At 22.9% G+C, this 16745-nt stretch overlaps 1 protein-coding gene across 3 annotated transcripts in view; it reads right to left on the bottom strand.

Annotated features, from left to right (window-relative positions):
* LOC113560352 (serine/threonine-protein kinase 32A) overlaps positions 1-15663 on the bottom strand; it is an 89380-nt gene extending 73717 nt beyond the window's left edge. For 2 of the 3 annotated variants that reach the window (XM_026966178.1, XM_026966179.1), the window contains exons 1-2: positions 15402-15663; positions 1614-1712 (exon numbers count right to left, since the gene is read on the bottom strand). In XM_026966178.1, the coding sequence (XP_026821979.1) occupies positions 1614-1668 (55 nt within the window). In that variant the 5' untranslated portion in view covers positions 1669-1712; positions 15402-15663. Of the gene's footprint in view, positions 1-1613; positions 1713-15401 lie in introns of those variants that run through there. The other variant, XM_026966180.1, reaches the window with a different exon arrangement.
* Positions 15664-16745: the final 1082 nt, after the last annotated feature.

The following is a 16745-nucleotide window of genomic DNA, read 5'->3' as shown; positions in this document are numbered from 1 at the left end:
TATTATTATCTGCCTGTCAATTGGTTTTTAAATCGTATAACTTAACTGTCAAACAAAATGTCATAAAATCAAATCTAGAGAAGTATTATAAAAGTAACTTTGAACTGCTTGTAAGAATATAAATGAATAATAACCATGAATTTTGACATTTCATTCAAAATACTATTTAGTTATTATGAGACGTACAAAATATATGCTGGTATATCATACAAATAGGCAACTTAAAAATTAAATAATAACATAAAACTTTTTTTGAGTTTGTAAAAAGCTCTTATTGTAATTTTGTTAAAATTGTAAAATAAATATTAACTATTGCCAATGAATGTATGGGATTTTTATTTTTAATATTTTCAATTTCCTGGTAGAATAAAAAATAGAATATGAGAAATTTAATGATAACCCATGTTATTAAAATTGTTATGAAAAATTTCAGTGATTGCATAACAACCTACTGCCAAGGGTCTGCAAATTCCTTACCATTTTGTTATATTATTATAAATAGGTAGCACTTTTAAAAGGAGTAAGTATTTAATAACTTGGGTGATCAAATGAAATATATACCATGAGTGCAGAGAAATAAAATATCTTAAACTTATTAATCGATCAATATATAATAAAACTTTATTTTATAGTATAATTTAATACGCTTGAACCATAAAATCTTTATTATGTATTAATTGCAGGGATTATAGTGTCCACACTCCAAACAAATTTGAAAAATGATTTATCATTTAAAAGTTAAGTCTGTCCAATAATGTTGTGAATTGAATGGCTATAGAATGCCATTGGGTCAACGATAATATATTATAATTTCACGCTAATTGTCTGTCGACAATATTCTATATAATATGCTATTCCAATATAATAATTATCGACGGGTATTAGTGTAATAGGGAAAAAAATATTTTAATTTACCTACGTAGTAGAAAAACTGTTCCTGATTCTGTAAACTATTATAAATGTTAAATATTACAATAACCATAAATTTCGCAAACATATTAATATTTATAAATTATCAAGGAATATTTGGTTTTATTGTTAATATTAAATAATCAGTATATTCAATAACCTAACAAATATCTATAAAAAGATTTCCAAACCGTTAAGTCTTAATGTAAGGATTTGGTTTTGATTTTATTTTTTTAAGTTTAAATGAATGAACAAAAATGTTACAAAAGAGCAATTACAAAATATAATTTTCTTCGATCAAATATATAATATATAACTATAATAATTCATCAACATGTTCCATGACAAACAAAAAGAAAACAAAATACAATAGTACTATCCAATATAAGTATCTTTAAATAAAAATAAACGGTGACATTTGTACAGTTTTTATATGTTTTATCTTCGATTCCTCAAACATAAAAATAACTTTAGAAATGAATACAATAAATTTCATATAAAGATTTGAGTTATAATTTGATTTGTATTTGTTAAAACGCCGTCATTATCGATGACCACATATTATTACAGACACGAACATAATACTATGTATCCGTGTATATTACAATCAACAAATGTGAACAATACATACAATTCTTAGTTTATATAATATTATTATAATATTAGTTTACATATTAATATAATATATAGTTCAAACCACTCACCATCACCATCCAACGGACATGAGCGATCCTGTCTATTTGAATGACCAACACCCATTTTAAAAAGTGTATTTGAATATATATTACGTGTTTTGATTAAACCTATAAAAAAAAAAGATAAAATTAGACTTTAGTATTATACAGTCATATTATAGATAATATTTTTGTGTAATTATTTCTTTTTTTTATATCATTTAAATCATATAAATGAATGGTTATATAATCGTTAAATAATATGTTTAAAGTTTAATTTTCTACTTGCTTTACTTGAACTTCGGTTCAGATATACCATGTTTATTGCGAAAAGTTCGTGATGCCCGGGTTTTAAAATACGATAAAATAAAACAATAAACAGTCACTATTCAACAAAAAACACACTACATTTTTTTTACATATACAACTACATTGTATGGTTAGGTAAATATAATTACGCTAATAATAGTATACAAATAGGAGTGGTATTAATTGGTCAATATGTATTGTTAACTCGTTGAAAAATTGTAATTTTATCAATGTTTGTATATTTTATATAACCTATATAGGTTCATCATAATATATATATATATATATATCTAAATATATTTTGCCAATGTGATTTAAATTATAAAAATGTATTTTTCAGTATTAATACTTACAGATTGTAGATAAGTGGTTATTTTTGTGACTTAGAATCTGAAGCTTTATTTTTGGATAAACATATTATATATTAAATAAATAAAAACCAAAAAATTAACAAAAAAAAAAATGTACGTAAATCATCTACAACACTTATAATACGCATTAATTATTTTTGTTTCAATATTTAAAAGCTATTTGTTATTAAATCAAATTGTATGTTTCTTATTGTAAATGAAAAAAGTGATTGTTGTATTCTTCAAATCCAATATCAAATTAACTCTATACATTGGTATGAATTTATTATGAATATTATTGTATAAAGACGTTTAATTTTACTTTGATCAGCAAATTATTTAAATTGATTTCAGGGTTTTCAACGTACTCAATTAGAATTATAAAAGTCTGATATAAATAAGATACACCTAATAGCAAAAAAATAAAATGTCTTATTATTTATACTTTTGGGTAACATGCTTTTTTAATGACTTTAATATTTTACTTATTTTTTTAACATTTTAAATCATTTTGACTAAATAAATCATTTTTTATTTTTATTTGTAAGCACCGTGCTTATCACAGCGCACAATTATTGCGTTACACCAATTTTTAGAGATATTTTTAGTTTCAGTTTTATAACATTTAAATTCCACTGGTATGTCGTTTGACCTGTAAAAAAATATGTATATGTTATTTTCTTTGAAAAAAAAAAGTAATGAGATCATATTTTTCCATTGATAGGAAGGTATTTTCTTAGAGATTTTTGGAAAATGATATTGAATCCTACTGTTTTGAATTTTAAACTATCACTTGGTGGTGGGATAAAAATAAAGTATAAGTCTATGTTTACTAACAACTAGGACCCGTATTTAAAATTCCTAAAAATAACGCAATAAAGCACTTGAATAGAAGAAAAATATCAAAAACTATTAAAGCGAAAACAATATTTTTTAATTTAATATTTTGTATTTATAATAAAAACTCGTATTGAAATATACTCTAAAAATTAATAATATGATCTGAAAATTTTAAATATGCTCTTAAAACAGAAAACATAAACAAAATCCAAAGAATACATAATAAAAGTTTCAATTTTGAAGTATTGGTCATGTGAAATGGTTTATTTACTTGGAATGCAGTATCATATATCATACAAATAATAATTGAATTCGAATTTAAATCCGATCTCTAAGTAGTTATACATAAAAATAAGTTTTGAATAATCAACTTAACTAATAAGTAATAAGTAACTTAAATAAACTCAACACCTAGCGGAAAATAAAACATAAATAATATGTACACATATTAAATTTTTACCAAATACTTCATTTTAAAAAAAAATCAATTAAAAAAAAAATATTTTAAGCTACCGCAATGAAATTAATATCATAGAAAAACGTACAACGTGAAATATTTAATTAAACATCATTATATTGATAAAATTAAATATAACTCTTTTTAATTAATAACACACATGGGTGTCTTGACATAATATATTAACACTTGTAAGTGTGACTTTATTAGAAATTTAAGTTATTTATAAATATAATATAACTATAATAGTGTAAATAGTGTAATAATTAAATATTTAGAAGCTTGTTCCTCGAGAATATACTCATTATTTGCATCGATAAATCAATTATAATATGATTTTGTTTAGTATAAGTCAATACTTATTAACTTGAGCATGTTATATTTTCAGACATCATAGGTTTTATCATGTAAAAATGTTAGTTATTTATATTATTTTAATTTCAATAATTTTTTATCAATTAGATAAAATTTGGGTACTTTACATTGATGAACAAAGTGAAAGTTCTTGAAATTAGGTAGAATTAAAAAATTTAAACCAAAAATTATAATATTATTAACTTCATACAGTATCTGAAATTGGAAATAAAATAAAACATTTTAAACCCAGTATACTATAAAACTACTATATTTACATGTATAATATGAAACAATTTTATGCGATTGCAGTTCAAGTTTCACATTATTAGTTTCGCTATCGTATTGACACATTTGTGTATAAGTTTCGAATATATTATTAGAAGAGAGGAAAAATACATCGAAATCAAAATTATCTTATTAAATAAGTTTTATTTTAACACTTAATCATTTTTTATTTTATCTAGGTCAACTTTTGAGAATAAAAATGCAGAAACCTAAGACTTATCTCAATCTCATGCCGTGATGAAAATTAATAAATTCATTTTTTTCTATCTTTAATAGTTTTTCAAAGTTATTTTTAAACCTTGGCAAATTCAAAACTATAATTGAATTTACCTAGATTAGCAGATGATAATATTTTATAAAATTACATAACTTCAATTTAATTTTACAATTACAATTTAAAACCAATGCATATTTTTAAATTATATCAAATCGTTTAAAACAGAACGAAATAAGACAAAATAGTATAATTTTTATTGCAAAAGTAAGATAGTTTTATAGATTTGAGTCACACGTTTGTAAAATAAGTTTCAATCAATGGAGAACCCTAACGGTAAAATAATAATAGTATACAGAAAATCAATTCAAATTGTATGAAAATAAAATACAATATACGGAAATTTTAAATTTATGTATATCTATTATAAAACAAATTGCAAAATTCAAAGTTTTTGTTTAGAAAACACATAATTAATTTATATGATTTGACTTTGAAATAATTAAATTGAAAGTTAAAAAAAACAACAAATAATAGTTTCAGACGATTATACTATACATATCAAGTACTAATGTAAATTAATCTTACATTGTATTTACATACATTATAATCTATGTTATACGTAACATTGATTAATAAAATACAACGCGATAATATATTATATAACCCAAAAAATAAAGAAATAATGAATACCAAGCATATAATGTATTGTACTTTATAATGCATAAATTATAATTATATTTATTAACAAAACATTATATTTTATTATTTAAATTTTAAAACCTTATTGGATGAGCAATACTATTTTAAAACCATAACTTATGGTTTTATACAATATAAAACTGTATTTTTGTCATGTCTCATGTGTATAAAATTTATCGTCTATCGTTTGCAAAGAAAAAAATATAAATTAAATAATGATTATACGCGTTATTTTTCACTAGTTTTTTACAATTACCTTAAAAAAAAAGTTTGAATCATAAATTATTTATATATATATTATCTAATACATCATATTATTATCTATAGATAATAAATCACATGCATTTGCGATTTTTTTACATTTTTCTTCAACAAAATCTAGTAAGTATAAATAACTACAAATTTATTCGTAGAGCTTTTGTATTATTTTCATCGTAATACTATAAAATGTACCTTTTTTTAAGAAAGCTGTATCCAATACAAATTGTAATCTTACCTTTGTATTAGAATCTTTTTGATGGTCCCGAAATATTTCAATCAAATTTATTTTAAAACTTTTTCGTGGCTACGTGAGAGTTTCGACGTTTAATTGGAATTAACAATTATTAGAATATTGATTTAAAATCTGTGTTTAGTTATTATAAATACAAAAATAAAAACGTAATAAATAAATAAATGAACTAGAATAAGTGTATAGTTGTATTTATATTTAGCATGTCGATCAGATATTGCGTTTTCATACTATGATATATTATGTCATAATTAATGCATTCGTTTTTACGAATATACACTCTTTTTGATCAATATTAAGTTAAGTATCATAATTATTGACCTTGATATCGGATTGGTAAATAATAGATATTGTAACATTACCACACAGAATACTGTAAAATAACACCGGTAAATTATATTTGGTTTTAAATAATTTTGGGAATTATGACGTTAATAAGATGGACTTAGTATAATAATAGTATTCTTTTTCGTTTATAAAATAAAAATATTTACATATTTTCTATATCATATTTTTTTATATTCAACAAAATATTTACCATTTACATGAATACGTAATTTTTTGCGACATGCCATAAAACATATGATAAGTATTAAACGACATCAGTGTGACCCAATCATATTTCGTTTGTTACGTTCAAAAGCCAGTATTGTTTCAACAAAAAGACTGTGCGTAATCCCGAGAACGAAACATTGTTAATACCTTAGTCACAATTAAAGCACGTAGGTATGCCCTTCTATCTTGGTTGATATCGGAAATACATTAAGATCGTGTATTAAGGGGTATGAGTGATAATATAATATTGTATTGTATAATACACGTACTTTTATATTATATTTAAATATTTCACTTAAAAAAAAAAATCATGCTGTTTTATTTTAATGCTAATTATCACCTCATATTATAATAACTACGTAATTTACATTTTATTTTTAATCATTATTTAACAAATTTCAAATTCAGTATATATAGTCAGATAGATAATCTGACGATAGAGCAATGTTACTCATCGATGTTAATCAATCGACTATCTTCAAAAGATAAACTATTACTAGAAAGTATTTGCAAGTAAATTATTTGAAAAAAATCTTAAAATATTGTATCATGTCTTAGTAAAGTAATTTTAAAACTATGAATTTAATGCATTATTATTTTTAGATAACCAAAATTAGATAATCAGGTAGGTTTATTTATTTTAAATTGCTCAATCGTTTTAAGGGAATTAACAAAATAAATTAAAATACATCTTAATATTACCTTAATAAGTGACCTAACCGATTTCACATTAAATGCAATTTTAGTGTTTCTTCATAGTGATAAAAATGTGTATAACTTTCAAACAATAATCTATAACAAAAACACTTTTACACTTTTTCGTTTTACAAAAAAAAATAATTATTATAGTTCAATCATCATCTATTAGTAGTCAATATTTAGTTTCGTGATTTTGTATTTCATTCACAATTTATGTATATGGTTAATAATATAGAAGTAAATACAATTTGTATAATATTTTTAATAATAATAAAGTTAATTATCATATATACAATGAACGGTGATTATATATATTTTTTTCTATAGTTTATTAAAAAATATGTACTTTAACAGTGTTTTATTTTCATATGATAAAATGAATAATTATTTATAGTTTTTATAAAGTAACCGAAAGTTTTTCATTTATTTCCAACGCTCTTTACTTCTAAGTGCAATGCAGTGTACATTAAGGTCATAAATTGTTATAGCCACATTTTCAAGACTGGCCGTGGTACCGATACATTAATTAAAAAGCCATAATGTGTTAAATTTCTGCCACAGCTGTTTATTTAAATAAATCATATTCTCCATTAATTATGAAAAATTAAACAGTTCTTTGAATCGAATACAATAATATCATTAAAACATGATATAAAATATTATAATTATTACAGTTATAATATGAATCATATTTATTATTTTTTATTTTTTTTGTTGCTTTGTACTGCAATAATAATTATTTATTAAACATATATTATAATATTAATGTTTAGTTATTATTTGAAAACTGTTATAATAAGTATACATATTGTGTAATAGAAATTTAATTCAAAAAGAACTGATATATTATAATTAAATAAATGACTTATTACGTAATAACTTGTTTGTTTTATTTTTATCGAAATCTATAAAATTAATTATTATAATACAATATATTATTACTATAAAAGAATAGAATAAGTTTTAATTTAGTTATCATAATATTATCATAAATTAAGTATACAAAATTAAAATTAAAAAAAAAATATAATAATTTTAATAAAAACAATAGTAATTGCATTGTAAATTAATTATATTTGTGGACTTTATTAGTTACACCATAATTGTATACTACTAACAAATAAATCAATTCCGTTTTTCTAGAAATATCAATGAAATTTAATCAGTAACCACTATAAAATTGATAACTGTTCGAATAATTTATCTTAAATTCAACAATACATTAAAATTAAAATGTATGTAACATATTATTGTCTCTCCAAGAGGAAATTATAAATAATACATTTTATGTCAGTATTAAATATTATTAAATGAATTTCCATTACAAATTATATAAATATTTACAGTTATATATATATTAGATAAAATATAGTATGTGAAATCCGATCTTGAACTAGTAAGGTTCTTATACCCCTAGATTATATGTGCTGATAACACGTTTAAATAATAATATGAAAATACAATCTATGGTAAATTGCAATACTTTCAACAAGAAAACCAATGCAATTTAATACAATTGTATCAAGTTATAAATAAATAAACAATGTATACAAAATCAATGTTTAAAACAGATTTTCTTTAAAATATGATTCACATTTCCCCAGAGACTAAAATACGAAATGCTCACAATACTCAAAGCTTTACCATTACAGTAGTTATCTGTGAGTATAATGAATTCAAAATGAACTCATTTGTAAGTTCGTGCCTTGGTCTCCATTATCAAGGGTACTAAAAATATTGCCTTGGGTAAAACTGTGTCAATAATGTAACATCAAAATGTCTCTGTTTTGAATAACATAACGAATACATTCTGGAAATAGGAAGATGACAACTATACACGTTATTTTTGTCAAATAATACAGGCTTAGGAAATATAAAATGAATAGGAAAACATCTACTTTACCATAAATATAGATAACAATAGGGATATAGACATAGGTCTATATTTTTTATAAAATTAATCAGTCAATACATTACCGACTGCCATAAAAATCAATATGAATAACCGCTGTACGGAAAGTTCTACTATAATATACTATATTATAATTATTTATGTTTTAAAAATATTAAAATAGTTTATTTCATAAAAAATTAATCTAATTTTCTCAACTTTGAGAAAGTTTACGTGAAATGGGTTTTATTAATTATCTTACGCTGTCCATTTTCACTCTTAACCGTCATCCATGATAGGATATTACTAAAATTGTATGTGTACTGTACAATTTAACTTATTAGAAGCTTAATTAATTTAACCTAACTCTATCAAATTATATGTTTGAATATTAAGTACGTTATTTGACATTTTAGAACTGGTTAATGTAATGCTAAATGATCAATGATTTTATTGCGTCAGAAAACTACTGTGCAAGTTGATGTACTAAAATCATGTTTCTTCAATACAACTAAAAAACGAACGAATTATGAACTAAACTTAAAAATTATTTGTCCTTTAAAACCATTAAAAATGTGTCCATACCATAAATAAATAATAAATATAAAATATTTATATTCTACACCACATTGAATATAATACTATATAAATAATAATATTATATGAATAATATAATATGAAAATATTTTAAGCTCTAAAATGATCTGTTTTATTAATACAATTTAAACACACTATTTGTTTGCTTTTTCACCTAGATCCATGCATTACATAACAAATATGCTATCGATAAAGCAAATTTAATGATTTTAGATATTTAAGTAAATTGTAAAATTGTAAAATTTTAATAATTTCTTATGCAATTAGAAGATCGCTAAAGAGTTATGAGATGCAATAGACAATATTCTTTATTAAAGTTTGGTTATAAGTTGATTCACTCTAATTTTAAAACAAACACTACAATATTGTTTATATTTAACGTAAATTTACCATGTCGCACGTGTTCTATTGAGAAAAAACAAATAGTGTGCTGTGTGCTGATATTTTATTCTAAACATTATTAGGTTGATAATAAGAAGTACCAAGTACACCATTGTTAAAGTATGTGAGAAAATTTAAACATTTTTTATTAATCCTGTTTTCGGTTTGTTTTAAAATAGCTTTAGTATAATATTATCTATAGTGTTTTTTTTTTTTTTATGGATAATTATTCAATCACCAATTTTGTAATATATAAAATTAATAAAGATTTCGAAAAATCGTCATTCAATATTAAATAATAACGACAGTAGTTAATATAATATTTATTTTCACGGAAATTCCATTAATTTATATCAAATGGTTTCAAAAAAGTAAGCCATAATATCATAAAGAACCTAAAGCCTTGATAATGGATTTTAATAATTTACTGACATGCATATTTATTTGTTTTTTATGTATTTATATATTAGTTAAAAAAATAATCTCATTCCACCTTAAATACACTGAATAGTTTGCTTTTTTGAACTAATAATATAATAATCATTATCAATATATCCTTTGTGAAATTTTTAACCTAGATGGGATTTTTTCTCTTTGAATCTCTTCTTATAAAATGTTTTTAAAATGTATTAGTAATCCATAAAAAAAAAATATATACATTGTATTCTATCAAGCTACATTAATATTTTTCTATAAAACATAATAGGTAACGAATAATATTTTTTTATTTAATATTTCATTATTATTATTATTATTATTATGCAATTTTAAATCCTAACTTAGATAGATATAAAGCACATGCCACGCCATATCCCTCACACTATATGAATGAATCTCGATTAATTTTAGTATAAATAAATAATAGAATATTATATTAAATATTGTTTAATTGTTTTATTCAGACCAAAAACAAACCAATACAATAACAGCAAAAATATGTAATGGTTTATATATCAATATAGTGTCGTTATTCAACAGTGCATCGTACATTTATTTTCCGAAATAACTGTAAAATGCCATTGCATCTCAGTGTCATATTTTTTTTATTTTTAACATTTATTTTTTGAATCGTTAAAATGCATACAATTAATGTTTATCCTTTGACGACAATGGTGCAGAAAGATTTACATTATTTTTTTTTTTTAATAATACATATTTATTTGCATATCTATACCTTATTATATTTTGAATATTGGTTATCGAAAACCATATTATGTAATTTGTGATATATATTATATTATTAGAATGAAGAAAACAAACTTTACCTATGAATACTAAGTACTAATATAAATAAAATTATATTTAATATAATTGTATTAATACTGATACGATAATTTGTGTCAATTATTTGTAATTCAAATTGATTTATTATAATATATTATGTGTTTAACCATACCACTTACATTGTTAGTAAGGAGATAGATTAGGAGAAGATTCAAATCCAAATGTATTTTCTTATTTTTTTCTAATACATCAATTGCATAATCAATGAATTAAAAAACATGGTGTATTTTATCAAGAAAAAAATTATTAATGATAATTCATTTGGTTTAAAATATATCAAAATATATCAATATTTGATAATAATTATGCATTTATTATTTAACATTATCTATGTTTAGCATCATCATAAAATTATGTATTAAAAATTAAATGTAAATTTAAAAAAATGTATTTATTAATTTAAATTGTACTTATTATATAAATATATTTTTAAGACATACGAGTGCAGTTAAAAATATCACTTGAAAATGGTTTAATAAAATGATTTATATTCCAGTCCCTTTCTTATCAACTAAACCTTATAGATTAAATAATATATACCTATAGGTATATATAAAATCGATGACTAAGTGTTACAATTAAAATAATTTTAAGTGACACCTTGGAAATTATATTTATGTAATAACTGACATATTAGGTCTTTATGTTACTTTCATGTTGTGTAAGCATTTTTTAGTTAATATAAACATACATACTGCAAAGTAGAATCTATAAAAAGTAAAACATTGTATTTACAACATTATGTTAATTAATTAATGATAACAAACTAATGATCATTAGCTCGTCATTTCATTTTTTTTTATAGAACGAATATATACCAAAGTTAAATTAAGTTTCTAATAGAACCAAAAGTATAATAAATTGATCAACGACAACGATCGATCAACTTTTACAATAAGTAAATAAGTAGTTTCATGCCCTCAACGATAATACGATAAATATATATGAGTAAGTCATATAAAATATATATAATACTATAATAATATAAAATGGTAAGATAAAACGAAAAATAATTTACTTAACCTAACCATAATACTAAAACTTCCCCTCATTATATGCATTGCATTGCCCACCAGTTGCGTGTATTTCCATTATCATATTTTATATAAAAATGGCGAAGTAAGTAACTGTTTTACTGTTCACTAGGAGTCAAGTGCACCGTGCCGTTGAGTATGAATGTGTTAATTTTTAATTTAATGATATATCATTGGATACGAAAACCATTCTGAAAGTACACAAACCTAGTATTGGTTATATTATAAAGTACTTATAATATATATATATATATTAATTTATATTAATATTAATTAATATTGTAATATATATTTTACTATATATTTATAAATAATACGATATAAACTATAAATATACAAAAGTTTAAAAAAATTTTATTGCAATTTTTCACTAAGAGTAATCAACATTTATAAAAAAAAAAAAAACGAAAAAAATTAAACATTTCAAAAGAGTTAATATGTTTTAAATTTTACCATAAATAGAAAATAATGGTATAAGCATTGAATGAAATTTTAAGTGAACTATGATCACTCGTTTTTGAATTACAAAAAAATAAATAAATCAATTTTGTCAAAAACTGATTAAATGAATCTAGTTTTTTCCTAATTTTCTTTTAGTTTCCCAAATAATTAAGAAATTATCTAAATTGATTTTACTCTTAACTTTCTAAGTACCTATCAATTAGATTCACTTTCGTACTGGAAAATATTTTGAAGTAGAAAATCTAAGAAATTATTTATGTTTTGCAAATGCTTTCAAAATATCAAAAACATCCAATATTATTTTTTTATTTTATCAAAAACCACTTAAAACCTAATCATTATGACTTCTCTAAAACATAATGACAGATAAAAATGAAAAAAGAAAAGAAAAATATGTATCATTATAAAATAAATGCATTCATAATTCTACTCTGAATAATAACCATATATTATTTCAAGTTCTAGTAGTTCTACATGACAACATTATAGATAATAAGTAGTATCATACATATTAATACTGTATAGTTGATATAGTACTATATTAAACCGTTTATCAATAATATAATTTTTATAATACGTCGCATATAATTATATAACTAAGAAAAAATACGTAACTATAAAAATAAAAACTAAAATATAATAGCTATACTTATTAGAACATCATCAGAACAAATACATTAGCCGCTATTATATATTTTATATTCTATTTCATTATTTTAATTTAAAGTTTAATATTATTCTTGTATAAATATTTTTATTAAAAACGATTTACCGATCAAACCAATCAAATGAAGGCTAAAAACTTAAGGGAATTATGTTTATCTGCTTTTATTTTATACCGTAGGTAATTTAAAAAAGTATACGAAATATATTTTTTTTAGCTAGTTTGTATGTAAATAAGTATACAATTTCGATCTTTTACATTCAGATATATATAACAAAAAATATTCATAAATAATAAAAAACAATTTTAAATGTATTCGGTTAAAATATAATAGACATTTATTTATTTTGAATAAATATGCTTTGTATACTTAAAATCATACATAAAAGTATGTATCTAATTAAAATATGAATAAACCGAACGATATTACGTTAAAATATGTTACTTAAAAAGCAGTACTGTATTTAAGGTTTTGATAATTTCTCATAGCATGTTAAACACATGAAATGGATTGGGATGTGACTTAAACTGTAATTGGAAGATTACAATAATTTCTTATATAGAACAAGTAAGATGATTTGAAAATCTGAAATTGATTAACACATAATAAATCAGGTGCTTACATTACATAGATTGTAATTAATTTATCTAGGAAATAAGACGTATAAGCCACTATTCAAATTATATCCTACATATTTATCAGATGAAAATAATATGAAACATCCCATCACCATCAACTGTAGTAATGTAAATTAGTAAGTTAGTACTTGTACCTGATAATCACTTTACAAGATAAAACCGACAAAACTTAAGTATACCTAAGTCTTAAAGACAGTTTGAATTTCAGAGTAATGTGAAGTAAAGTGGAGATATTATTAACAACTACACAATATATTTAAATCGTCTGCAAGAAATTCATAAAACTTCAAAATATCAATTATATCTATTATAATTTTTAACTTGACTAGTTAAATCGATTATTAATATAATGACTTAAATATTTAAAGTATCTATTGTAATTACATAAGATTTTCTAGTTAATTTCAAAAATTATTAAGTTAAAATCATAATGATAGGTGCATAATAAAATATATATTGTTTTAGGTAGGTAAATAAATTTAAATTTTGTGAAATTATGTTTTATTTAGTTGTATAAATTAATTACAGTTCTAATTTTTATAAAATAATAATAACATATAGTTATCAAATTAACAACTAGCAACAAACTTGCTAAAATAGCTAATAATAGATATTATGAAATAAATAATAATGTATCTACGATTCAACTAGAGTAGAGATCATTTTATGCAATGATGATTTAATCAACTTTTTTTTGATTAATTTCTAAAACTATTAAGGTTGGTATAAAAAATTTAGATTACACTATCAATTTTTTTTTTAACCAGTGCATAATATAAACGTGGCGGTGAACAATTACGGTATGGAGTTGTTTTAAAAGTAGCATTTACTCAGTTTTGGTAAACATAAATGATTTTAACTACTACTTTATACAAAACAAGGAGTTAATTGTGTTTATAAATACGGAACTTTATGAACGTAATACTAATAACTACTATGTAGAAGTTAGTTCCATTTATTTAAACTGTATATATTTACTTATTTTAACTATGGAGATTGAAGATAGTTGATATCTAGTCATCAAAAGGTTTCAGCCTAATTGAACGATGCGCAAAAAGTCGTGCACGGAAGTCAATGTAGTATGTTTTCGAAAATTATTAAGAGCTACAGATGGAAAAAGGATGTAGGTATAAATAAATATATAATTATTAGTCGCTACATAGGTTGGAATAAGTTTTTGTTATTCAGTTGAAGAATTGTAAATGTCCGTTATTTAATTTGGGTTGCACGACAAGTTCTAAACTAACATTTAATTCTCACCGACATTCAGGAACAATTATACAATAGCGTAAGTCATTAATCATTAATTTATTAAATTAATTCAGCAACTACAAAAACAACGGACTAATCAAATAAAATACAAACTTTTATTTTAACACGAGACGTGCCTGTACTACACAAAACTATAATTCGCGAGGCAGATTTATTTCAACAATATATAACATGCGCACGTGCATACAGTAAATTTTGATCACTAATTATGGTTCATCATAAATTCTTAAATACGTTATACGTATGTGTATCAGTCGTTAATGTCAGATTTTTGTTTTTAAAAATTAAATAACATAATGACAAACACCGCATTACCTGTTTCGAGGAACTCGGTGTGTATCACGAGTGGAAATGTTACGAGCACATGTGTACGGAAAAAAAATAAAAATTACAAATTTGAACAAAAATTGTCAACGTGATGACGGTAAATTAAAATATTACCTCGTAGTCTATAACATTTTATAATAGGCCTACTTGTCTCGTAACAGTCTCGTAGGTATATAATTTTAGAAATAAATGTACACAACCACTCAGACTTCTAACGCCGGCGACGGCATGGCGAAACGCGAGAGGTTCGTAACCGACCACCGAAAGCACACTACTGAAATGTGTGTGTACGTCAAACACGGCCCATACGCTTACGGCTACCCTCTTCAACCCATAACACCACCCCATCCCTCACTAGACGTGGTTGTCCGGAGGCACCTCGTGACAAGGGGATAGAGTTAGGACGAACGACGGCAACGACAACAGTGCAGCCAGTTTGGTCCATCGTCAAAATCTTATATTACATTTTTATCGTACGACTATGTAAATTCGTATGGAATACTTACACAAACTATACGTGCGTTAATACTATCTACGGTTGGTGATCGCAATAATTTGCTATAGATACAAAGATAAAGAATTTTTCAAGACTTAAAGCTGTGCCACGACTGCCAAGGGTTTTCGTAAATTATTTTTGTAAAATATACCATACTTAAAATGTTGTGTTCGCGCTAAATCTAAATGTTACAAAAACCGAAATTAATTATAAAATTAAATCAGGTGCATAATATTAACAAAAATTAAAATTAAAACACCTTTAAGTAATTCAAAATCTAATTTGAACGAAATCAGCTTACTAAGTTTATCATAAAACATGAAAAATTTTAAATTAATAAAAAAAAAATACAACTTTACTATACAACTATAATTTCTTTCATTATTTAATTTAAAATAAGCTCATGAGTTTATGTTTACATGTCTTTTCTGTTACTTGACTGTCGTGTGAATGTTGTCAACACTGCAGTGTAATATGTAAATACTAATGTTTTTCACCTTTTAATTATTATTACTTTATGTGTCACATAGGAAAATACATTTATATTAGCTTATTATATATTTTAATTTATACATTTTTTTTTTTATAACAAATATAATACTAGGTAGTTTAATTTACAGTTAATATCGTATATACTGTTTGCAGTTAATTACGATTCCAAAATTAATTGTTTTATTACTGAATTTTAATTATACACACCCACATACGTCACTTGTATATTACAACATGGACAACGAAATCATTCGAATTTTTGTGTTGAAATAAAATAACTGCGAACACACGCAATATGTGAAGTAGTTGTGGGACGGAGGGCTTGTAAGGGTGAATAGATGTGT

This window comes from Rhopalosiphum maidis, chromosome 1, assembly GCF_003676215.2.
Source record: "Rhopalosiphum maidis isolate BTI-1 chromosome 1, ASM367621v3, whole genome shotgun sequence".
Taxonomy (NCBI): Eukaryota; Metazoa; Arthropoda; class Insecta; order Hemiptera; family Aphididae; genus Rhopalosiphum; species Rhopalosiphum maidis.
Note: the sequence above shows the minus strand (reverse complement) of the source record. Positions and strands in the feature narration are given on the sequence as shown.